A 26,069-nucleotide genomic window follows, 5' to 3' on the forward strand; every position below is an offset into this window, starting at 1 on the left:
GAACAGAGAGAGAAAAAACTGGGAAAACAAAAGCAAAAACAGAGCCTTGGGGACATATAGGACAATACCAAAAGGTATAACATTTGCTTCATGGGAGTACCAGAAGGAGAAAAGAAAGAGTACAGTACAGAAAAAGTATTCGAAGCAGTGTCTGAAAATGGCACAAATTTGATGAAAGACATAAACCTACAGATTCAAAACCTTAGCAAACCGCAAAGAGAAATTAACATCTAAACAGATTATAATCTACCTCTTGAAAACTAAAGACAAACAATCCTAAATGTAGACAAAGAAAAATGACATGTTATTATAAAGGAACAACAATTCCAGTACTGCATATTTTTCATCAGAAATTATGAAAGCCAGAAGGAAGTGGAAAGAAATTTTTAAAGGCCCGAAAGAAAAAAAACTAGCAACCCAGAATTCTACATCCAGCAAAAATATCTTTCAAGAATAAAGATAAAATAAATACACTCCCAATGAAGAAAACTTAAAAAATTTATTGTCAACGGGTATACTCTAAAATAATTGCTAAAGGAAGTTCTTTGGATAGAAAGGAGAGGATACCAGAAGGAAAGTTGGTATATCAGAAATAAAGAGTAACAGAAACGATCAGTATCTGAGGAATTGTAATGGGACTATTCTTCTATTGAATTGTTTATAATATATTTAAAGGTAGAAAGCAAAAACTATAACATTATAAACTCTCAAACTATATACTTGTTATATATAAACAGCATAAAGGAGGTGGAAAGGGGTAAAATACCTAAATGGTGGTAAGATTTCTACATACCACTTGAATTAGTCCATATAAATTACATCTACTATGTAAAGCCAAGATGTATATTGTAATTCCTAGAATAACCAGTCAAAATGCTATACAGGCAGATATAATAAAAATATAATTAAGTAAACTAAAACAAACTATTAAAAAAGAATACTAAGTAAGAAAAATACAAAAAAAAGAATAACACTAAAAGGAGGAAGGAAAAGCAAAGGAATGAAAAGCCGAGGTTAAAAAAAATATATTATAATAGACCTATAATCAAAATATATCAATAATGATATTAAATGTAAAATGTATAAACATACTAACTAAAATTCATATCATCAGAATGGATTTAAGAAATGACTAAACTATATGCTGTCTCAAGAAATTTACCTCAAATATAATGACATAGGTAGGTTAGAAGTAAAAAGATGAAAAAGGACATATTATGCCACAGTTAAAAAAATAAAGCTGGAGTGGCTATACTGTTATCAGACAATGTAGGCATCAGTGCAAAGAAAGTAACTATGGATAAAGACATTTCATAATGATGAAAGGGTCAGTTCATCAAGAAAACATACCAATCCTAAATACATGTCACCTGACAATAAAACTCCAAAATACATGAGGAAAAAAACTGACAAGGAAAGAAAGAGAGGGGACAGAGGTATACTGGAACAAATTATAGCAGAGAACTTCCCCAACATGGGGAAGAAAACAAGCATTCGAGTCCAGGAGGCACAGAGAAACCCCCTCGAAATCAATAAAAATAGGTAAACACCCCAACATATAATAGTGAAACTTGCAAATCTCAGACACAAAGAGAAAAACCTGAAAGCAGCTCAGGACAAGAATTCCATTACCTACAAAGATAGAAATAATAAGACTGGCAAAAGACCTATCCACAAAGACTTGGCAGGCCAGGACTGGCACAATACATTCAGGTGCTAAATGAGAAAAACATGCAGCCAAGAATACTTTATCCATCAAGGCTGTCATTCTGAATAGGAGAGATTAAAAACCTTCCAGAACAAAGATAAATTAAAAGAATTTGTGATCACAAGTCAGCCCTACAAGAAATAGTAAAGGGGATACTTTAAGTGAAGAGAGGGCCCAAAAGTAATATAGACCATAAAGTAAAAAGACAACATAAAAGAAGTGACTTAACAGGTGATACAATAGCACTAAACTCCTATCTTCCAATAATTACTCTGAATGTAAATGGGTTAAATGTCCCAATCAAAAGACACAGGGTAGGGTGCCTAAGTGGCTCGGTTGGTTGGGCGACTGCCTTCGGCTCAGGTCATGATCACCAAGTCCTGGGATCGAGTCCTGCATCAGGCTCCCAGCTCCATGGGGAGTCTGCTTCTCCCTCTGATCAATCCTCTCATGCTCTCTCACTCTGTCTCTCTCTCTCTGAAATAAATAAATAAAATCTTAAAAAAAAAAGACACAGGGTATCAGATTGGATAAAAAAGTAAGGCCCATTCATATGCTATCTGCAAGAAATTCATTGTAGATCCAAAGATTGAAAGTGAAGAGGTGGAGAACAATTTATCATGCTAATGGTTATCAAAAAAAAAAAAAAAAAAAAAAAAAAAGCTAGGGTGGCAACACATATCAGATAAATTAGATTTAAAACCAAAGACTGTAATAAGAGATGAGGAAGGACACTATATCATAATCAAAGGGTCTATCCAACAAGAAGATCTAACAATTGTAAATATTTATGCCCCTAACATGGGAGAGGCCAATTATATATTCCAATTAATAACAAAATTAAAGAAACACATCAATAATAATACAATAATGATAGGGGACTTTAACACCTCTGTCACTGAAATGGACAGATCATCTAAACATAAGATCAACAAGGAAACAATGGCTTTGAATAACACACTGGACCAGATGGACTTAACAGGTATATTCAGCGCATTCCATCCTGAAGCAAGAGAATACACATTCTTCACGAGTGCACATGGAACATTCTCCAGAATGGAAAACACAGTGGGCCTCAAGTGGTGCCAAAAGATTGGGATCATTCCCTGCATAATATCAGACAACAATGCTTTGAAACTTGAACTCAAGCACAAGAGGAAAGTTGAAAAGAATTCAAATCCATGGAAGGTAAAGAGCATCCTACTAATAAATGAATGGGTCAACCAAGAAATTAAAGAAGAATTTAAAAATTCATAGAAAAAAATGAAAATGAAAACAACTGTTCAAAACCCTTGGAATGCAGCAAAAGGCAGTCCTATTGTACACAGTAAGCAATTCAGCCTTTCTCAAGGAACAAGAAAAGTCTCATATACACAATCTAACTTCACACGTAGAGATGGAGAAAGAGGAGCTAATAAAGCCTAAACCCAGGAGGAGAAGAGAATTAATAAAGATTAGAGCAGAAATCAATGAAACAGAATGGATGAATTCCTAGAAACATATAACTACCAAAATTGAACCAGGAAGAAATAGAAAACCTGAACAGACCCATAACTGCAAGGAAATTGAAGCAGTAACCAAAAATCTTCCAATGAATAAGAGTCCCAGGCCAGATGGCTTCCCAGGGCAATTCTACCAAACATTTAAAGAGATAATACCTATTCTTCTGATACTGTTCCAAAACTAGAAATGGAAGGAAAACTTCCAAACTCATTCTACAAGGCCAGCATTACCTTGATTCCAAAACTAGACAAAGACCCCATTAAAAAAGAGAATTAAAGATCACTATCCCTGATAAACAGATGCAAAAATTGTCAACAAGATACTAGCCAATTGAATCCAACAGTACATCAAAAGGATTATTCACCATGACCAAGTGGGATTTATTCCTGGGCTGCAAGGGTGGTTCAAAATCCACAAATCAATCAATGTGATACAGCACATTAATAAAAGAAAGGATAAGAATCAAAGGATAAGAATTATATCATCCTGTCAATAGATGCAGCAAAAGAACTTGACAAAACACAGCATCTTTTCCTGATTAAAACAAAAAACAAAAAAACCCCTCCAGAAAGTAGGGTTAGAAAGAACATATCTCAACATCATAAAGGTCATACACAAAACACCCACAGCTAATATCCTCTTCAAGGTCAGAAACATGACAGGGATATCACTCTCACCACTGTTGTTCAACATAGTACATAGTCCTAGCTTTAGCAATCAGACAACGAAAAGAAATAAAAAGCATCCAAACTGGCAAAGAAGAAGTCAAACTTTCACTCTTGACAGATGACATGATAACTCTATTTAGAAAAACTGAAAGACTCCACAAAAAAATTTACCAGAACTGATATAAGAATTCAGCAAATTCGCAGGATAGAAAATCAACGTACAGAAATCTGTTGCATTTCTACACACCAATAATGAAGCAGTAGAAAGGTAAATCAAGGAACTGATCCTATTTACAACTGCACCAAAAACTGTAAGATATCTTGCAATAAAACTAACCAAAGAGGTAAAAGATCTGTGCTCTGAAAACTACAGAACACTTAAGAAACTGAAGCCTCCCCCCAACACACACACAGACAGAGAAACATTCCATGCTCACAAATTGGAAGAAAAAATACTGTTAAAATGTCTATGCCACCCAAAACAATCTACACACTAATGCAATCCCTATCAAAGTAACACCAGCATTTTTTCACAGAGCTGTAACAAAGAATTCTAAAATTTGTATGGAACCAGAAAAGACCTCAAATAGCCAAAGTAATGTTGAAAAAGAAAAACAAAGCTGGAGGCATCACAATTCCAGACTTCGAGCTGTATTATAAAGCTGTAATCAACAAGATAGCATGGTATTGGCACAAAAACAGACATATAGATCAATGGAACAGAATAGAGAATCCAGAAATGGACTGACAAATATATGGTCAACTCATCTTTGACAAAGCAGGAAAGAAGAGCCAATGGAAAAAAGAGTCTCTTCAACAAATGGAGCTGGTAAAACTGGACAATGCACAAAAGAATGAAATTGGACCACTCTCTTACACCACACACAAAAATAAATTCAAAATGGATCAAAGACTTAAATGTGAGACAGAAATCCATCAAAATCCTAGAGTAAAAACCCTAATAAACTGGAATTTCTTAAAGTTAAAATTCTGTGGTATGAAAACCACTATAAAGAGAATATAGACATGCTACAAGCAGGAGAATACATTTGAAAATCACATATCTGACAAAGCACTAGGATTCAGAAGATTTAAAGCACTCTCGAAAACTACTAGCAAGAAAACAAACAACCCAACCAAAACATGGGCAGAAGGCTTGGCCATTTCCCCAAGAAGTATGTATATGGATGGCAAGTAAGCACACATAAAGATGTTCAACAGCACTCATTAGGGAAATGCAAGTTAAAATCACACTGTGACACTACTACATATCTATTTGAATGGCTAAAAATGAAAATTACTGATAAGACCTAGTGCTGGCAAGATAACAAACAACTAGAACAGTTTGGCCTACACTTACCACATCACTTCTCATTATCTTTACACAAAAATCTGTTATGTTGCCACAGCATACTTCTTGACTGTCAATAGCATTTACAGTAATAATGTAAACACTGAACAGTGATCTAATGGAAATGGTGGTACGACATTAGTAAGATGAGGGACCGGGGACAGAAAGGATACATTTATGTGTAGTGGGGCAAAAGGATAAAAGGGAAGGAAACCTTCCTCTTTTCCAGAAGGGCGTAAAACTGAAAGCTCAGGAAATAATGTAAGCATGTTATTTACATGCCTACATTGTAAATAAGCAACAGGTAAATCCCAAAAGCAGCAGCTGGAAGAGATGAAAATGGTTGCTCTGTGAAATACAAAATGTAGAGGAAGGGGTTAATGGGGCCCTCCAAGCTATGTGTATGTAAATATTAGGTTAAAAATAAAATATATCCTCGAAAGCTGTGGAAGTTTTTCCTGTTGTGTTCTCCTGATACTGTATCTCAGTACTCATTTCTAATCACCACAAAATTCCTGAAGACTGCCCAAAGCAACGAGATAGAAAAAACTGACACATCAAAGCCAGATAATGCCTTTCCTTTTTTGTGATCAAGACTCTGTTGTTTCAACTTTCATATTGGTGACTGCTGAAGAGAAAATGTAATTCATCTGTACAAGATGCTCTGATGGCACCGAAAGCAGAATTTAAAGAGCGACCTCATTCCCGTCTCCTTCACTTATGAGTTCAGTTTATGAATTATATTTTCAAAAAACTCCTTCCTTCTCCTACCTCATTTTCTTCCTTCAGATCCTTTAGCTCTGGGATGGACCATGTTGGGTCTTCTTCACAGCACTTATCTTGGTTTTCCATAGAAGCGAATTCAGAATCCTTTAATGGCTCATTTAATTCAGATTTAAGGTGAGTGAAAGCTTTTTCATCATTAATATCTTGCTAGTAGATATGAAAGAGACATTATTTTATTTTCCATACTAATGCTGTTTCTAAAATCTGCATGCCTATACATTTTGGGAAGAATTTTTCACTATGGCTCATACAGATGCTACATTATTTTCTAACTTTATCCATGACGTTCCTATTCTGCTAAACTAGTTCAAGCCAACAAACACTTACGGAGCATACATTATGAAATGTGTGTAGGGTAGCTCTGTGGATGTAAAGATGAATACTGAGGATTGCAGCTCTAAAGGAACTCCTGGGGCACCTGGGTCGATCAGTGGGTTAAGCCTCTGCCTTCGGCTCAGGTCATAATCCCAGAGTCCTGGGATGGAGCCCCAGAGATCGGGCTCTCTGCTCGGCAGGGAGCCTGCTTCCTCCTGCCTGCCTTTCTGCCTACTTGTAATCTGTCTGTCAAATAAATAAATAAAATCTTTAAAAAAAAAAAAACAAATAAAGGAACTCCAAATACAGCAGGAAGACACAAAATCAGATAATCACTGTACAACCTTCAGTGTAGAGCCATTGCAGAGATATGACCAAAATATTGTTGGGGAGGAAGAGGTCTTAAAAAGATTCAATGAAGGAGGTAACACAAACAGGATTTATTATTTTTTTTTTAAAGATTTTATTTATTTATTTGATAGACAGAGATCACAAGTAGGCAGAGAAGCAGGCAGAGAGAGAGGAGGAAGCAGGCTCCATGCTGAGCAGAGCCCCCGATGTGGGGCTCGATCCCAGGACCCTGGGATCATGACCTGAGCCGAAGACAGAGGCTTTAATCCACTGAGCCACCCAGGCACCCCCACAAACAGGATTTAAAGAGAGTAGCAATTTCAGAACAGGTTAATCTCCCAGTAGTCAAACTGACCCTCCCTTTTCATCTAATAGTTAGCAAATATCTACTAAAAACATAAGATCATCTCTATAATTTTATTTTACAAGTCAGATATGTAAAACACATTTGGGCAAAATATTTTATTCAGTGAAAATAAAAAGCCTTCCTGGGCCCAAAACCCCTTTAGCACTCAATCAAACACATCCTATATTCTTAGCCCAGTACTTGTTGTCATGAGGAATATAAGACTCAGAGGGCATGTTCATTTATTTGTTCAAAGGTCTTAAATAAGTCTTTACTTGGTGCTTCATTTTACTCCTATCTAAAACAGGGATACGAAAGTACCAACCTGGTAAAGTGATCATAAAATTAATTAGCACATGAGTATGCTTAGAACAGCCCCTCCCATGTAGTTCAAGTTCAATAAATGCTGCTAGTGGTTTTTTGTTATTATTTTTATTACTACTACTGTTGGGTGGAATAGTATGGAATAGTAATAGTGGTAATAATAATAATGTTATTACTGTGAGTGGGAGTCACTTAAAGACTTACAGAAAAAATAGGAAATAAGAACACTAGAAAAGTCTGAGATATGCAGAGAGAAGAACAGCAATTAGATTAGTGTAGGTGAAGTCACAACTGCACCAAAGCAGTAATGGAATTTAATATATGTGAGAAATTGTACAGAAGAAAGCAGGACTGTAGCAAAGATTTAAACCAGCAAATAATGAGAAACAAAGTACTGTTAAGATCATTGCATAAAGTTCCTGAACTTTCCTAGGTTTGGAAAGCCTCAGTTTCCTCACCTATAAAGCAAGGATGATTACAGCAACTATATCACAAGCATTCTATGAGGATTAAATTACATATTATGCTCACACTGTTTTTCATAGTGTTTGGCATTTAATAAGAACTCATTAAATGTTAATAATAAGAAAGATTATAATAATTTTTGCAAAAACCTCTCACCAGGGTATATAATTCACTCTCTTTTGATTGTGGACTTATCTCTCGGTCTTCATTAAAATAGTGCTGCTGGGAAGGATAACCCAGTTCTGTCAGAACCACATCTTCTGGCCCTGAACTGGATTTAGTATATAAAGCTAAAGGGTTGAGTTCTCTGAAACCCTGGGATTTAAAAAAAAGGGTTTGATCAGTTAGAGAAAAAGTGAAAAATTTAGCACTTCATAATTTTCAAATGTGGAAATGTTGTCTTCTAAAATTTAACAGTTAAAAACTTTTCCATATTGATAATTTCTCCGAGTCACAAAAATTATTATTAACAGTGATGCAGACATCACCATAAACATCTGCAAAAGAAGAGTGCTGTCTTCTCTAAGAAGGCCTCAAAGAAATTATTTGAGGTAAGATAGAATCCTCAAATTAGTTACTTAAAAGTATTTACACTCTCATCAGCCAAAGGTGGTTTTTTGTGGTCATTTGAAAATTAAGAGACTGCTCTGCATTAAGAAGGCAGGCATCTCACAGATGTCTCTAAGATTAAAGAATACATCAAATACCTTCTTTATTAAATTATCTTACACCTTCAAATATTGAGAGTAAATAAAATATATTACAAAACACATCCAGACTGCTCTACCTTAGAAGGGACATTTTCTCGGCATACAATAGCATGGCCCTCCGTTCTCAAGACATGATGGAAATAGATGTCTTCATTTGACGATGTATCACACAGGAAAATGTTAAGGATTCCGTCTACATATTCATCCACTACCCCCACTAACGGCTTCAAACCACACAACTTCTGAAACTGCAAAATAGCTCTGGATGTCCAATGTTCCTGAAATGTAATCAAGACATGAGATTCAGACAACAAATTCAAACATGAATTATAGTAACCACATACAAAAATAAATTCCTGATGAACTAGAGATTTTCATGTAAAAATAAAGCCATAAAAGTACTAGAATTACACACTGCAGGATAAAAGTCAGAGTAAAGGAAAAATTATTTAAAATGTGATTATGGAAAAAAATTTTATTTTTTTAAAGATTTTATTTATTTATTTGACAGACAGAGATCACAAGTAGGCAGAGAGGCAGGCAGAAAGAGAGAGGGAGAAGCAGACTCCCCGCCGAGCAAAGAGCCCGATCTGGGGCTCGATCCCAGGATCCTGGGATCACGACCTGAGCCGAAGGCACTGAGACACCCAGGCACCCAAAACATTTATTATTTATGTGGTGAAACACTTTCATTTTCAGAAATAAGTAAGTTAAATTACTGGACTAATCCTTCCACAGAAACCACTAAAATTCTAGATAAAATATTTTCTAAATATGTCCAAAAGCATCAAAGAACTGTCAAGAGAGTAAAAGATTCTCAGGAGTGAGGGTTGCTGGGGGCAGTGGGAACAGGATAGGGTGGTGGGGATATGGGGCTGGGGAGGCTATGTGCTATGATGAGTACTGTGAAATGTGTAAACCTGGCAAGTCACAGACCTATTCCCCTGGGGATAAAAACACATTATATGTTTATTTCAAAAATTTAAAAATTAAAAAAAAAAAAGATTCTCAGGATAGAATTAAAGGAAAAGTGTGAACTATTTGCCTTAAAAAAGGACAAGAGGGGCACCAGGGTGGCTCAGTTGGTTAAGTGACTACCTTCGGCTCAGGTCATGATCCCAGAGTCCTGGGATCAAATCCCGAGTCGGGCTCCTTGCTCGGTAGGAAGCCTGCTTCTCCCTCTCCCTGCTTTTTTTCTCTCTCTCTCAAATAAATAAAATATTTTTTAAAAAAAGGAAAAGAAATAAACTAGCCTTCACAGGGATTTGCAGTTCAATTATCACCTGGATAGTAGACAAATCCTCAAGTTGTTCATTCAAATTAACATGATTCCAGACAGGGAGTATTCCTAGGTACTTTCATTTCCTGGTACTTCCACTTCCTAGCAGAAGTGAATGCAAATCTCTCTAGAGGTAGGCAATCTTATCCTATATTATTCAAACATTCTCACAAATAATTTTTAAAAGATAATCAACAGCACATGGGCAAAGATAAAAGGCATACAAAGAAACAACTAATCACAAGTAAGAACAAGCAGAAACAATATAAGTAAACCTTCAAAAACTTTAGATAATTATAAAGCAACTAAACATACTACACTTAAAAAAAGATTAATTTGAAAGCTTTGCAGAGACCAGCAATCTATAAAAACTCATCTAGCAAAACTACAGAACAAAGAGAACTTTTAGAGAGTAAAAATATAATAACTAAAACTTAAAACCTAAAAGACTGACTCAGTAGCAGGTTAGAAAGAATTAAAGGGTAAATCAGTAAAGTGGAAGATAATTTGGGAAGAAAAAAAAAAACCCAGAATGCAAATATGGAAAGAGAGAAATACATAAAATACAGAGCTTAAAAAATATGGAAGATTGAGAAAGTTTAACATACTTTTAACTGTGGTCCCAGAGAAAGAGATGCAGAAACAGAGAGAGAGGGAATATAAATATGAATAATGGGGGAAAGACAATACTAACTGAAGAGAGAGTGGCTGGGAATTTGCCAGATTTAATAAAAAGTCACAAAGTACAGATAAAGGGAGTTCAATGAACCACAAAGCAGGATAAATAAGCATAAATCCACACATAAACATACTAAAACTGAAGACACCAGCAATAAACAGGAAAATGTTAGAAACAATTATAGACAGGGGCGCCTGGGTGGCTCAGTGGTTTGGGCTGCTGCCTTTGGCTGGGGTCATGATCTCAGGGTCCTGGGATCGAGCCCCGCATCGGGCTCTCTGCTCCGCAGGAAGCCTGCTTCCCTCTCTCTCTCTCTCTCTCTCTCTCTCCCTGCCTCTCTGCCTACTTGTGATCTCTGTCTGTCAAATAAATAAATAAAATCTTAAAAAAAAAAAAAAAGAAAGAAACAGATAGACAAAAAGGACACTGCCTTCAAAAGACTATCCACCACCCTGACAGCTGACTTCTCCAATAAGGTAAGGGAGACCAGAAGCCACTGTCATGATATCTTCAGTGCACTAAAGATATTACCTGCCAATCTAAAATTGTAGTGAATGTATCTGCCAAAAATAAGAGCAAAACTTTGTGTCTAGGTACACATGACTTAGTCTGCCATCAGCAAACCCTCGCAAGATGAAATCTTAAAGGATATAGTTCAAATAAAAGGAAAATGTTCTCAAGGGGTTTGGGCGGCAAGAATAAAGAGCTAAGAAGTTGAGAAACACATGACTAAATCTAGATGAACACCATTTTATGTGGTCCATTTCTTGAGGGTTTTTTTTAAAAGATTTTTATTTATTTGACAGACAGAAATCACAAGTAGGCAGAGAGGCAGGCAGAGAGAGAGAGGAAGAAGCAGGCTTCCCGCTGAGCAGAGAGCCTGATGCGAGGCTCAATCCCAGGACCCTTGAATCATGACCTGAGCCGAAGGCGGAGGCTTTAACCCACTGAGCCACCCAGGCGCCCCTCTTGAGGGGTTTAAAACAATAATCAGACAACAAAAATAGATCAGAAGAGGAGGTTAAAGAAAGTGTTCTAATGTCTTTGGATCGCTATTTACAACATGTGTTGTATTTCCCAGAGTAATCCCTAAAATAATATAGTGTGTCAGCAGAATGATTAAAAAACTTTTCAAAATAATGCATGCAAGGTGACAGAAAGAACAGATAAGACTGTGATGTTCCACTCAGGCCACTGGGGTTTACTGCCTGCAGTTTAGTAGCTGTCTAAGGATATGGGCAGACAGCAGTCACTGATTTTGAAACAGCCATCCTGTGGCTCCCTACCTTCAAGTATTTCTCCTATAACTCCTAGCTTTCTGCCAGTCCAAATAATGTCCTCTAACTCTTCAAGCCAGCAAGGCTACATACTGGGGGACTGACCCCAGCATAGAAGCTGAAAATTTCCTGATCTTACCACCTACAGCTTGACACCCAAGGGTAGATCTCTGCTTTTCCGCCTGCTTTGGATTTTGCCTATGGGAGTATTAGTCCCACCATGCTACTCTGTTGTTACTCTGCCATTACCAAACACATTAACTATTTTTGAAACCATAAAAAAAGATTAAAAAGTTGAGATTCATTCGTTTAGTTGATGACCTTTATTAAGCACCTACCATGACGCGACCATTGAACCAGGCACTAGAGACAAGGCCCCTCATCTCAGAAGCTTACACCATGTATGTGAACAAATAATTGCAATAATACCAGATAGAGTGTTATAAAGATAAAAAAAAAAAAACTGCAATGAACGACTAAAGTAGGAGCGTGTACTTTAAATTGGCTGGTCAAGGAAGTCCTTCTAGGGAAATAATATTTGCGCTTAAATCTGAGTGACAAAAACGGGCCAACCATGAGAACGCTTTGAACAAGCTATTCCAAGGAACAGAGTGAGCAAAAGCCTTAAGGTCAGAATCACTTCAGGAAGGAAAAAAGAAAACAAAAAGAGACAGGAAAATGGAAGCCATCTGGCTAATGTGACAGTAATGAACACTGGCTCCAAGTGGGTCAAATTTAGCCCTGAGCTCCTGATGGAAGAAAGAAACCAAGGCTAAAATGCACCCTAAAACACAATCCTGAATACTTATTTGCACAAAAACTGTAACTGCATACATTATTTACATACTTAAAAATCAGAACAGAGGGGTGCCTGGGTGGCTCAGTGGGTTAAGCCTCTGTCTTCAGCTCAGGTCATGATCCCAGGGTCCTGGGATCAAGTCCCACATCAGGCTCTCTGCTCAGCAGGGAGCCTGCTTCCCCCCCCCACCTGCCTGCCTCTCTGCCTACTTATGATCTCTGTCAAATAAATAAATGAAGTCTTATAAAAAAATTTTTTAAAAATCAGAACAGATTGAATGTCTAACAATAAAGGGACAGTTAATCTATGATATAAATTTACCTAACAGATTAATATGAATCTATTAAAACTGATAACTATGGTAACATAATAATTTATGCTATAATAATGCTGAGTTAAAAATATAAAATAATATTAGTTTTATGTAATCCTGACAACCCTACAAAAACTGACCCCCAACACTCAATAAATTAAACTGAAAGAAACACATCAAAGTTATAACTTGAATGTGTTTGAAAAGTAGAATAATAAGTAATGTTTTCTTTATTTTTCTTTCTTCTGTACTGTGGTTTTCAGATAAAAATTTTTTTAAAGATTTTATTTATTTATTTATTTGACAGAGAGAGAGAGAGAGAACAGGAGAGGGAACACAAGCAAGGGGAGTGGGAGAGTGAAAAGCAGGCTCCCCACTGAGCAAGGCACCTGATGCAGGCCCAGATCCCAGGACCCGGGATCATGATCTGAGCCAAAGGCAGATGCTTAATGACTGAGCCACCTAGGCGCCCCTCAGATAATTTTTTGAAGTAATAACACGTGTAGTATATAAGCAACTGGTAACTTAAGGTTAAACAAACAAATGGAGTGTAGTAAGTATGTATGGCATATATAGTTAAGAGTTCTGGGGTGACTGAGTGGCTCAATAGGTCAATCATCCGTCCTTGGCTCAGGTCAGGATCCCATGATCCCCGAGGAGGGAGCCTGCTTCTCCCTCTCCATATGCCTGCCGCTCCCACTGCTCATGTGCACTCTCTCTCTCAAATAAAATCTTAAAAAAAAGTGGGGGGGAGGCGCCTGGGTGGCTCAGTGGGTTAAGCCTCTGCCTTTGGCTCAGGTCATGATCTCAGGGTCCCGGGATTGAGCCCCACATCAGGCTCTCTGCTCAGGAGGGGTCCTGCTTTCTCCCTCCTCTTTGCCTACTTGTGATCTCTGTCTCTGTCAAATAAATAAATAAAATCTTTTTAAAAAGATAAAAGAGTTCTCGGGGCACCTGGGTGGCTCAGTGGGTTAAGCCGCTGCCTTCGGCTCAGGTCATGATCTCAGGGTCCTGGGATCGAGTCCTGCATCGGGCTCTCTGCTCAGCGGGGAGCCTGCTTCCCTCTCTCTCTCTCTGCCTGCCTCTCTGTCTACTGTGATCTCTCTCTGTCAAATAAATAAATAAAATCTTTAAAAAAAAAAAGATAAAAGAGTTCTGAGGGAAAAACACAAAGTTAGGTGCATGATATTGATAACTACATAAAAAAGTATTATCTACATGGATGAAAATTCCTCTTGCTTCATCCCCTCCAGTCATCTCACACAACTATGTTATTAAAGAATCCTTTAAAAAACAGATAACTGAGTATAGTGGTTTCCTAGGTAGGTCCTCTAGTTGCTCCCCAGCATCTGAAGGACAATGTCCAGACTCCTGAACACAGACACACATCCCCACTCAGGGTGTGTTTCTCTCACATCACTTGCCATCCACCAGCTCCTCTGCTGCCATGTAAGCAAACTGAGCCACTTATCATTTCTCAAATTTGAGGTATTTTATGTTACCCTCCCTTTGGCTGGAACGTCTTTCTTTTCTTGTCTAGTCTTCCTTCGAAATTCTACTCCACACCACCTCGACTGGAGGGTCATCCCTGACTACCCTCGAGAGAGAAGCGCACTCCTCCTTCTGCAGCCCTAGCGTACCCTATAAACAGCTCTACAGCAAATACGACACAGCACCCTGATTTCTATTTCCACGTCTACCTTCCAGAGTATCTACAGTGACTTCTCACTGTAGGGCTCATTCCATGTTTTATTTCTGTATCCTGAGATCCTAGAACTGCTCGCAACATCAAATGTTTGCTGATTAAATGGGGAACGAACATACCTCTACTGGTCTCACCCAAGCCAAAGAACAAGGGATAGCCTGAGCTGGAAGCTTTGTGTAGCAGCACCTGTAAGAGAAAAGCAAATACACGAATTACTGAATCATATTTTTAAATATATTTCACAGAATCTCTAACCCATTCTTGATTTTAGCTATTCACACCACTTCAAAGTATTTTATTCATGCATTTTTAAGATAATGTCTTACACTTCAAAGCAATCTAAGAAATAAAATTTTAAAACATAATCTCTGAAAGTCGTGCAATTAAAATATAGGTAGAAACAAACCAACCTTCATGCTATATAAATATAACTCTTAGCATGACCCAAAAAATCATTTTCTTAATAAGAGACTGGAATTTAGTCTCATGGTCCGTTCAGATTCATAGTCATGTGAAAGAAGACATAAGATATTATAATCCCCCTGTGAAACTAAGGAACTGCATGCCAAGGCCATCTGCACTAAGAACAGAGAGGGATGGAAAGGAGGGAAGAATAGAATGAGGAAGGCAAGAGAAAAGGAAGAGTGATCCTAACTCCACGTGGCTTCAGCACAAGGATTCAAAACTTAAGAATAATTTAATAAGATTTGTTAACTCACTTGAGAAATCTCAGGGAGGACTTCTGAACAGTTCCTATATTTCCAAAGTCTGGGTAGAATACTTCAACTTCCTGCTTCCCAAGGACTCGATGGATAATGACACGATACCACCACTTATCCTCAGAAATCCTTACACAACAGAGATGTCCTGGTTGGATGAAATACTCTGGCATGGCGTACCGATCAGAAACCAGCTGATTAGAGTAGCAGCGCCTACAGAATTCCATAATACAGGGAATCACACGGAGGAAGAAAAGACCAAGATCATTTTTACTGATGTATCAAGAGCAAGTAAGTCTTGGCAGAAAGGAAAAGAATCCCTCCGATTTCTGATTTGTCAATGCTTATTAATACTAATTAATTTTATTTTCCTCTTTCTTATCCAAATCCCTTCTCTTCATCAATAAACTTCTTCAAATAAAAAGTTACACATTCCTTTAAGCTCATACTCTCTGAACAAAATGTAACCCAACTCCAGCTCTTCCCTAGTATTCCAGTTTCACCTTCGGTCACTGTCCACCCAACCTCACACAGTTGTGACTTCACGTCCCTACTTGTTGCTCCCAGAGCACAATGCTACTCCCGTCGTTAATGCCAACACTGGCCTTGGTGCCAGTGACTGTCTGCACATACCCACACACACCTCCTTGACTGGCAAATTCTTACTTGTTTTTTAAGCAGAGCTCAAGCACCTCCTTTGTGAAACTCTCTTCTACCTGCCCAGGCAGAGTTACCACCTTATGCAATGCCCCACACATCCCCTATGTTCCCAGACAATCGTGGTGCTGACAAAGGCAAAGACCATGTCTGTCTTCTCCTCATACTCCTCATGCCTCAACATCCCAAGCACACAGCAGATTTGGTATTAACAATAACAGCCGCCAACTTTTGAGCCAGACTCCATCCTAAGTACTTTAATCTTCACAGCTCTGTGAGGCAGGTACTATTACAATCCCTACTTTAGAGATAAGGAGACTAGGACCTAGAGAGTTAAAGTAACTTCAAGGTCACAGAGCCAGCAAGTGTGCTTTAAAACATACTAAATCTTATAGGTATACTGAAATGGAATATATGATAATATTTGTACTGAGTGATTATTATGTGACTTACATAATGCCAGGTGTTCTTGGGTAAGAGAGCAGTGAAGTATATAATGTGCTAAAATGGACTGCTCTTGGAGAGGTATATAATAAATTATTCTTACATGTGACAACAATGCAAAAATGATACTGTTGTTCCTGAATAAATCTAAAGCAATCAGAAATGTACGCATTTTACATGATTTTTACTAAGAAAGGGCATCATTTTCAGCAGAGAAAAGAGATTAATTTAGAATAACAGTTCTCCAAAACCCTGAGACCCTGATGCCCTTTCAACAAGTCCATAAAATAAAGACTATTTTAATATTTCTGTATTATTGTGAAAATAGCAATTTGCCTTTTTCACTGTGTTAGTATTTGCAGTGATGGTATAAAAAGCAAGGTGCCTTAGCCAAATCAAGGCAACAGCACCAACTTTACTAGCTGTCATTTACATGTCACTGCCATGCACTCATGATAAAAGAAAAAAAGAAACCAATATCACTTAAGAATGTCCTTGATAAATAAAAATGAAGTTTTATTAAATCTCAACCACTGAGTGACCAGCTTTTCAATGTTCTATGTGACAAAAGTGGAAGTACTATACACAGAAATCACTTCTCAAGTTGTCTTACAGAAAAGCACTTATACATTTGAGTTGTGAATTGAACTAGCTACTCTTTTTGTGCAATATTTTACTTAGAAAATGAACTAGCTATTGTTCTCAAGGAACACCATTTTTGCTTGAAAGGACCATTATCAAACTTTGTTTATTCAGACTTAGGCATTTGACACATATTTTCTCAAAAAAATGAGATGAGCCTGTCACTTCAAGGAAAACACTGAGAATATTTGTCATCACTGATAAAATTTAAGGCTTTCAAGTGAAAATTAGGATTTTGGAAATGTTGCATCTACCACCAAAAGCTCAACAGCTCCCTAATACTTATCTGATGAGATCAGTGATGATATTAATAAATGTGGAAGATCTACATAACTCAGCAAACCAGTATTTTCCAAATTACCAATGCATGGTGTTTTAAAATTATTAATGGGGGTAAAAGATCCTTTCAGGGCCAGCTGTATTGAGTCCACACTTAGAAGGGTCTTATGTTAAAAAAAAAAAATAAAGAAGAAGGGCCTTATGCTTGCTTTAATGTTCTGCCATTGTCCCGAAATTCTTAATGATTTTTAAACTTGGCACCTTGCATTTTAATTCTGTGCTGGAGCCTGCAATTGCATAACCAATCCTGGATTCATTCAAGGTGCAAAGACCAATGGACTTAACACAGTAGACTGTGAAAAGTTCAAATTCCACATTGCAACTAATCTTTAAAGAACTACCACTTGCCAGATTTTGGAATGTTCACAAATTTTCTGAAAATATCAAAGGTATCTATATTAAATTTTCTGGAAACATCAAAAATTTTCACAATTTTTCTATTAAAATACTCCTTTTCCCAACTATGCATCTGTATGAGGCCAGATGTTTTCCCATACATCGACCAAAACAATGTACCTCAAGAGATTAAAGACAAAAGCAGATATTAAAATCAAACTTTCTTCTATTAAGACAGATATTAAAGAGATCTACAAAAATGTAGAAAAATGGCAATATTCTGATTTCTGGAAAAGTTATTTTTCATAGAACTATGTTATTCATATTTACACAAATGGACAACATTATTTTTAGACAAAAAATATGTAAATGTTAGTTTTAATTTCTAAGATAAATATCAATTAACAGAAGTTCTCGAGTCCTTAATTTTTAACCACCCTAAAACCAAAATATTGAGAACTTCTGATTTAGAATGAGATACATGAAAAATACACTGAAAACAACGGACTCCTACCGCATCTCAATCATCATGTCTTCAAGTAACTCTGATGAATCCCTGCTATAGATTCGGATGTAGAATTGACTCGGAGAGATGATATACTCCACAAAGACCCCCACAAGGGTACTGGTATCTAATGGCGGCAGTCTACATAGTTGCTTGTCCCGTACAGCGTCTGGTGGGATATCATGATTTGCCATCTCCAGGTTGAGCTGTGACTTAACTTCTACTTGCTACAAGTTAAAAAAGAAAAGAAACTGCTCTAAAAATTTAAGTGGCATTTCAAACTGTGACATTTCTCAAAGTATTTGTCATGAGTCTTTATCAGAATCACCGGGGGAATTATAAAAATGAAGCCTCTTAAGGCATTAGACAGGACAGACTGAAACAGAGCACCTGGAAGTGGGGCCTCCGATTATGCACTCATAAATTCCCTAGGTGGAAGCCTGGGGAGCTCAGTGGATTAAGCATCTGCCTTTAGTTCAGGACATGATCCCAGGGTTCTGGGATGGAGCCTCACATCAGCAAGAAGCCTGCTTCTCCCTCTCCCTCTGCTAGCCACTCCCCCTGCTTGTGCTTTTTATCAAATAAATAAATAAAATCTTTAAAAAAAATTCCCTAGGTGATCCTTACTACATTAATATATGAAAACTACTGCCTTGTGATATCAAAAGTATGTTATACAGTTGCCCCATACAAAACTGCAAATATGGTACTTAAAATATTCAGGCTGAGGCAACATAGACTGTCATCTTACCCAGCCCTACCAACAAAGGCAACTTTAAAGAATGCTAAATTTCACACTAGTCTTCCAACCAAAAATAGGGTTTCTTAAACACTCTTATTCTAAAATATGTTATTTTCCTTTAGGCCTTTCTCTTGTTCTCTAGAAAATATGCAGTAGGCTTTCCAAACAAAATGTTTTCCTTTCATGAAAGAAGCCAGGTATAGATGGTAGAAGAAAAGAAGAGTAAGCAATTAATTCCTTAACAATAAATAACAGAAGAGGAGAACACAAAAAAAGGAGAATTGTGCGGGCATATAATGAAAAAGAAAAAAGGAAAAGCACCCTATAACTGAGGACAGGGGCAGCAGCCACTGCAGCAGCTGAGACATACAGCAAAAACAAAGCTCCTTGATTCTTCCTTCTGAAGCCCTCAAGGGTTTTCCAGCCCACATTTTAAAAAACATGGACTGAGCACTGGCTGTAACCTCTTGAGAAAACTGGCAAATCATTAAAGCCATCTGAAAACTTTAAAATGAGACCTGAATGAAATTAGTCATACAAAGACTGAAAATCAGAAAAAATGCCATCTAAGGTGACTTCAGACCAGATCTTTGCTCTAAGAAATCATCTATCAAGAAATAAATATTTTTATAATATATTTATAAAATAAATATTTTCTAAAATAGAACTTTGGTTTAAAGAAAAATTCATTCAGTTCATAATGCTGAATCTCCAGTATACAAAGTCGTTAAATCTTACCAACTGTAAAGGCTTTACCACCAGATTAGGCTTCTTGCAAATCTTCTGTTTTGGCTCCTCATGGCTTTTAGGACAATCCCATGCAGTCTCCTTGACAGCAGTAGTAGACAGTGAATTTCTAGGGGGACTGGAGACATAAGCTTTGACTTCTATTTTCTTATCTGATTGAACTAAACATGAATTTCTGACTGATGAAACGTCTCCATCTGAAATAATCAATAGAGCAGATTGTGGATAGCTACTATAACAATCTGTATAACTGTTACCAAGTACATTCTATGGGCCAGGCACTGGACAAATAATGATAAATGAAGAGACATGAACCTGTCATTGCAGAACTTTCATTACGGAGAGATAAAAGGAAGTACTAGAAGGGAACAAATCTTAAATTATTTATGTTGGCAGGGACAGAGTAAGTCTGGCAAGGTAACTTTGACTAAAGGTTTTATTTTTCAATATCCTGATTTCAATTTATTTTTTGTTCAACTTTAGCAGTGAATGCGCATTGTTGCTTAATGTACAATGTATGTGACTACTTAATATTCCATAACACAGAGCCTTAATTTTTAGGGAATTACCAAATCAATCATATTATTTTGTTCAAATTACATATGCATGATGATTGTAAGCGGTTGACACATTAAAACAGACTTCAAATAGACCTAAAACTATAGTGACTCCAAAGAAAAACGAATAAAAGTGCAAAAAGATGTAGGTATCTACATTTGTATCTTTTATAATGATAAAAAAATACATTCTACATGCCTGTGAATAGGAAACTGATTGAATGAATACAGTCACATAAAAGAATTACATGTAGTTAAAAAGGATGAAATAAACTTATTTATGCTAGTATAGAACAATATCCATAATATATGAAGTATAAAAAGCAAGAACTTATACATTTATATAATACTGTTTTATGCAAGAAAATTATACATATGATAAATAACTATGTTATATATATAAAAGGTCCAAAAAGGACCCATTAAAAGAAATTACTAGTTACCACTCTACGCTGCTAGAATTCTTTAAATAAGTAAATGTTGCTTTTATAAGTTTTCCAAAAATCTAGCTAAGCTTACATACATGTTGAAAAAATCTGGAAGACTATGTAAAAACTCTTAACAGCATTTTGGGGGGAAGTAAAATAATGGTAATTATTCACTTCCAACTTTACACTCACCTGTGATAATTTATAAAATGAACATGAGTTATTTTAATAATCAGGAAAATCAGCAAAGCTACACTAATATTTTGGACAAAAAATTGCTACACATCAAAATCATTTTTAAAAGCTTATAAAAGTATAAGTACAATTGACCTCTGAATAATGCAGGGGTTAAAGACATCAAGCCCCCATTCATCAAAAATCTGCATATAATATTTGACTCCCCCAAAACTTTATAATAATAGTCTACTACTGACCAGAAGCCTTACTGTAATATAAACAGTTGATTAACATATATTTTGTACGTCATATGTTATATACTGTATTTTTTTTTTTAAGATTTTATTTATTTATTTTTCAGAGGGAGAGCGAGCACAGGCAGACAGAGTGGAAGGCAGAGTCAGAGGGAGAAGCAGACTCCCCGTGGAGCAAGGAGCCCGATGTGGGACTCGATCCCAGGATGCTGGGATCATGACCTGAGCCGAAGGCAGCTGCTTAACAAACTGAGCCACCCAGGCGTCCCTATATACTGTATTCTTATAAAACTAAAGAAAAATTCTAAAAAAAAAAGCAAGGAAGAGAAACTACATTTACAGTACTGTACTGATTTTACCAAAAATAATACATATTTAAGTGGACCTAACCAGTTCAAACCCACATTGTTCAAGAGTCAATAGTACCATAGTATACTATCATTTAGCATGACCACTGAGAAAACAGAGGAGAAAGTACATGGAATCTCTGCACTCATTCATTATAAATGTATATAAACATGTAATACTCTCAATAAAAATTTCAAAAGGAAAAAAAAAAACCAAGTCAAAGAAAAACACAAGAAACAAACAAAACTCAAGTGCCCTAAATGCAATGCGGTATCCTGGAATGGATCCAGAAACAGAACAATTGTGGGGAAAATGGTAATACCAAAATAAAATTTAGAGTTTCATTAATAGTAATGTGTCAGTTAATTTCTTAGTTTTGGTATATTTATATATCATGGCAATATAAAATGTTAATATTAGGGGAAATGGATGAAGGGCATATGAGAATTCGTTAATATCTCTGCAACTTTTCTCTAAACCTAAAATTATCCCAAAATAAAAAGTTTGTTTAAAAATAAATAAAAGTGATAGGTCCCAATACACACCCATTTATTCCAAGTATTCATGTATTTCTAAAAGAGCTTTTGATGCACAGCCAGAGTTAACAACCACTGATCTGGTGCTTCCCCATCAGATCACTATTTATTTCTTCAGAGTTATCCAAGTATTTGGATCAGGAAAAAAGCATATTTTAAAAATTCAGATGGTCTATTGGGGCACCTGGGTGGCTCAGTTGGGTGAGCATCCAACTCATGTGGTTTTAGCTCAGGTCATGATCTCAGGGTTGTGGGATCAAGCCCTAAGTCAGGCTCTGTGCTCAGCTCGGAGTCAGCTTTCCCTCTTGCCCTCTCTCTATCTCTCCCCACACTGGTTCACTCTGTCTTTCCCTCCTTCTCTTAAATCTTTAAAAAATTTAGATGGTCCAACTTCTTTTCAAAGAAATGGAACAAATAATCCTAAAATTTAGATGGAACCAGAAAAGACCTCAAATAGCCAGAGGAATGCTGAAAAAGAAAACCAAAGTTGGCAGCATCACAATTCGAGACTTTAAGCTATACTACAGAGCTCTAACCATCAAAACAGTATGGTACTGGCATAAAAACAGACACATAGTTCAATGGAACAGAAATGAGAACCCAGAAATGGACCCTCAACTCTTATCGTCAACTCATCTTCAACAAAGCAGGAAAGAATGTCTAATGGAACAGATTACAGTCTCTTCAACAAATGGTTTTGGGAAAATGGGACAAACACATACAGAAGAATGAAATTGTCTTTCATCAAGACAGTATGGTACTGGCACAAAAATAGACATATAGATCAATGGAACGGAAGAGAGAGCCCAGAAATAGACCCTCAACTCTATGGTCAACTAATCTTCGACAAAGCAGGAAAGAACGTCCAATGGAAAAAAGACAGCCTCTTCAATAAATGGTGTTGGGAAAACTGGACAGCCACATGCAGAAAAATGAAATTGGACCATTTCCTTATACCACACACAAAAATAAACTCAAAATGGATGAAGGACCTCAATGTGAGAAAGGAATCCATCAAAATCCTGGAGGAAAACACAGGCAGCAACCTCTTCGACCTCAGCCACAGCAACTTCTTCCTAGGAACATCGCCAAAGGCAAGGGAAGCCAGGGCAAAAATGAACTATTGGAACTTCATTAAAATCAAAAGCTTTTGCACAGCAAAGAAAAAACTCAACAAAACCTAAAAAGACAACTGACAGAATGGGAGAAGATATTTGCAAATAATATATCAGATAAAGGGCTAGTGTCCAAAATCTATAAAGAACTTATCAAACTCCATACCCAAAGAACAAATAATCCAATCGAGAAATGGGCAGAGGACATGAACAGACATTTCTGCAAAGAAGACATCCAAATGGCCAACAGACACATGAAAAAGTGCTCCGTGTCACTCAGCATCAGGGAAATACTAATCAAAATCATGGTGAGATACCACCTCACACCAGTCAGAATGGCTAAAATGAACAAGTCAGGAAATGACAGGTGTTGGCAAGGATGTGGAGAAAGGGGAACCCTCCTTCAGTGTTTGTGGGAATGCAAGCTGGTGTAGCCACTCTGGAAAAGAGTATGGAGGTTCCTAAAAAAGTTGAAAATAGAGCTATCCTATGACCCAGCAATTGCACTACTGGTATTTACCCTAAAGATACAAATGTAGTGATCTGAGAGGGCATGTGCACCTGAATGTTTACAGGATAAGTGTCCACAATAGCCAAACTATGGAAAGATCCTAGATGTCCATCAACAGAAGCATGGATAAAGAAGATGTGGCACGCACGCACACACGCGCAAACATACATCACAATTCCAGACTTTAAGCTACACACACACACACACACACACACACACACACACACACAAAATGGAATACTATGCAGCCATCAAAAAACGAAATCTTGCCATTTGCAACAATGTGGATGGAACTAGACAGTATTATGCTAAGCAAAATAAGTCAATCAGAGAAAGACTATTATCATATGATCTCCCTGATATGATGAATTTTAGAGGGAGGGTGAGGGGCTGTGGGGGGAAGGGAGGGAAAAATGAAACAAGATGGGACCAGGGAAGGAGACAAACCATAAGAGACTCTTAATCTCAGGAAACAAATGAGGGTTGCTGGAGGGGAGGAGGGGTGGAAGGAATGGGGTGGCTGGTGATAGATATGGGGGAGGGTAAGTGCTGTGAATTGTCTAAGACTGACGATTCACAGACCTATACCCCTGAAAAAAATAATACATTGTATGTTAATAAAAAAATTTAGATGGTCTTCATTAATGATACAGGTTAACCTTACTATAATAAATATCACCAAAAAGAATGGTCATCATATACAAAGTGTTTTTGAGGCTAATGTGTAATCTATGTGGTTGATATGGTTACAATAAAGAATATTACATGAGCAATGCTTTATTTTTCCTTGTCCTTTCAGGGACAAATAAAAATCAGGTTTGCATCTTCCAGAACACTCTAGGCCCATCCCCACTTCAGCTATAGATAATTCACTGGGGTACCCACTATGCACAACACTCTAAGAAGCCCCAGCAAACATTCACTTCAGCTTCACTTGTACCACCAGGACATACTGTGCACAGAGAGCACCAGAATCCTCTGGTCTGTACCCACTTCAGCTCCAGTCATCATACCAGAGTGGTCCCAGAGCAAGGTGCCCTGGGACACCCAGCCTGCACCCACTAAAGCTCCAGCCAACCAGCTGCCTGACACATATAATCTATATAGTAATGCCCTTAGACAAGGCAATTCCTCCAAGTCTAGGATAAGTAGTTTTCCACCTAATTCATAGAAACAAACACAGAGAGTCAAACAAAATGAGGAGACAAAGAAATATACCCCAAATGAAAGAGTAAGATAAAACCTCAAAAAAGAACTAAATCAAATGGAGATAAGCAATCTATCTGATAAAGAGTTCAAGATAATAATCATAAAGATGCTCACTTGACTTCAGAGAAGACTGCATGAACTCAGAGAAACTTCAACAAAGAGATAGATAATATTTTAAAAAATCACAGCTGAAGAATGCAATAACTGAAATGCAAAATACATTAGAGGTTATCAGCAGCAGATAAGAAGGTATAGAAGAATATATCAATGATCTGGAAAACAGGTAATGGAAAGCACATGTGCTGAACAAAAAAAGTACTTTTTCATATGAGGATAAGTTAAGAGATCTCTGGGACAATACCAAGCATTCTAACACCCACATAATAGGGCTCCCAAACAGAAAGTGAGAGAAGAGGGCAGAAAAATAACTCAAAAAAATAATAGCTGAAAACTTCTCTGACCTGGGTAAGAAAACAGACATCCAAGTCCGGAATCACAAAGAGCCCACACAAGATGGATCCAAAGAGTTCCACACCAGGACACAAATTAGTTAAAATGTCAAAAATTAAAGATAGAGAAGCTAAAAATCAGCAAGAGAAAAGCAACATGTTGCATATAAGGAAACCCCATAGGAGTAGCAGCTTTGATAGGAATGGTATGACATATTCAAAGTGATGAAAAAAACCTTATAACCAAGAATACTCTACCCAACAAAGTTATCATTCAGAATTTAAGAAAGAGTTTGCCAGACAAACAAAAGTTAAAGAATTTCATCACCACTATAAGAAACTTATGAGACATGTTAAAGGGATATCTAAATGGAAAATAAGAGGCAATAATTAGAAACAAATTTAATGAGTAAAAGCAAACATAGAGTAAAGATAGTAAATCAATCTCTTATAAAACTAATATGAAAGTGTAAAAGACAAATGTAGTAAAATCAATTATATCTAAAAAATTAGTTAAGGTCCAGGAAATAAAAAGATACAAAATATGACATTATATACACGAAACTTGGAGGGGGGATAAAAAAAATTTTATGTTTTTAGAATGTGTTCAAACTTCAGCAACCACCAACATAAAACTGCTACATACATAGGATATTATATATAAACCTCATGGTAACCAGAAACCAAAAACCTATAATAGATATGCAAAAAATAAAAAGAAAGAAATCCAAGCAGAACACTAAAAAAATACTAAATCACAAAGATAAAGAGAAAA

General features: G+C 36.8%; 1 protein-coding gene across 2 annotated transcripts in view; it reads right to left on the minus strand.

Annotated features, from left to right (window-relative positions):
* Positions 1 to 26,069, minus strand: part of TDRD5 (tudor domain containing 5) — an 89,167-nt gene that overhangs the window by 14,500 nt on the left and 48,598 nt on the right. Inside the window, exons 7-13 of one of the 2 annotated variants that reach the window (XM_059414033.1) lie at positions 19,702 to 19,871; positions 18,231 to 18,448; positions 15,299 to 15,511; positions 14,699 to 14,765; positions 8,605 to 8,805; positions 7,974 to 8,132; positions 6,002 to 6,163 (exon numbers count right to left, since the gene is read on the minus strand). In XM_059414033.1, coding sequence (XP_059270016.1) covers positions 6,002 to 6,163; positions 7,974 to 8,132; positions 8,605 to 8,805; positions 14,699 to 14,765; positions 15,299 to 15,511; positions 18,231 to 18,448; positions 19,702 to 19,871 — 1,190 coding nt within the window. The remainder of the gene's footprint in view (positions 1 to 6,001; positions 6,164 to 7,973; positions 8,133 to 8,604; positions 8,806 to 14,698; positions 14,766 to 15,298; positions 15,512 to 18,230; positions 18,449 to 19,701; positions 19,872 to 26,069) is intronic. The other variant, XM_059414034.1, reaches the window with a different exon arrangement.

The sequence above is a fragment of the Mustela nigripes genome, chromosome 10, assembly GCF_022355385.1.
Source record: "Mustela nigripes isolate SB6536 chromosome 10, MUSNIG.SB6536, whole genome shotgun sequence".
In the NCBI taxonomy this organism is placed as follows: domain Eukaryota; kingdom Metazoa; phylum Chordata; class Mammalia; order Carnivora; family Mustelidae; genus Mustela; species Mustela nigripes.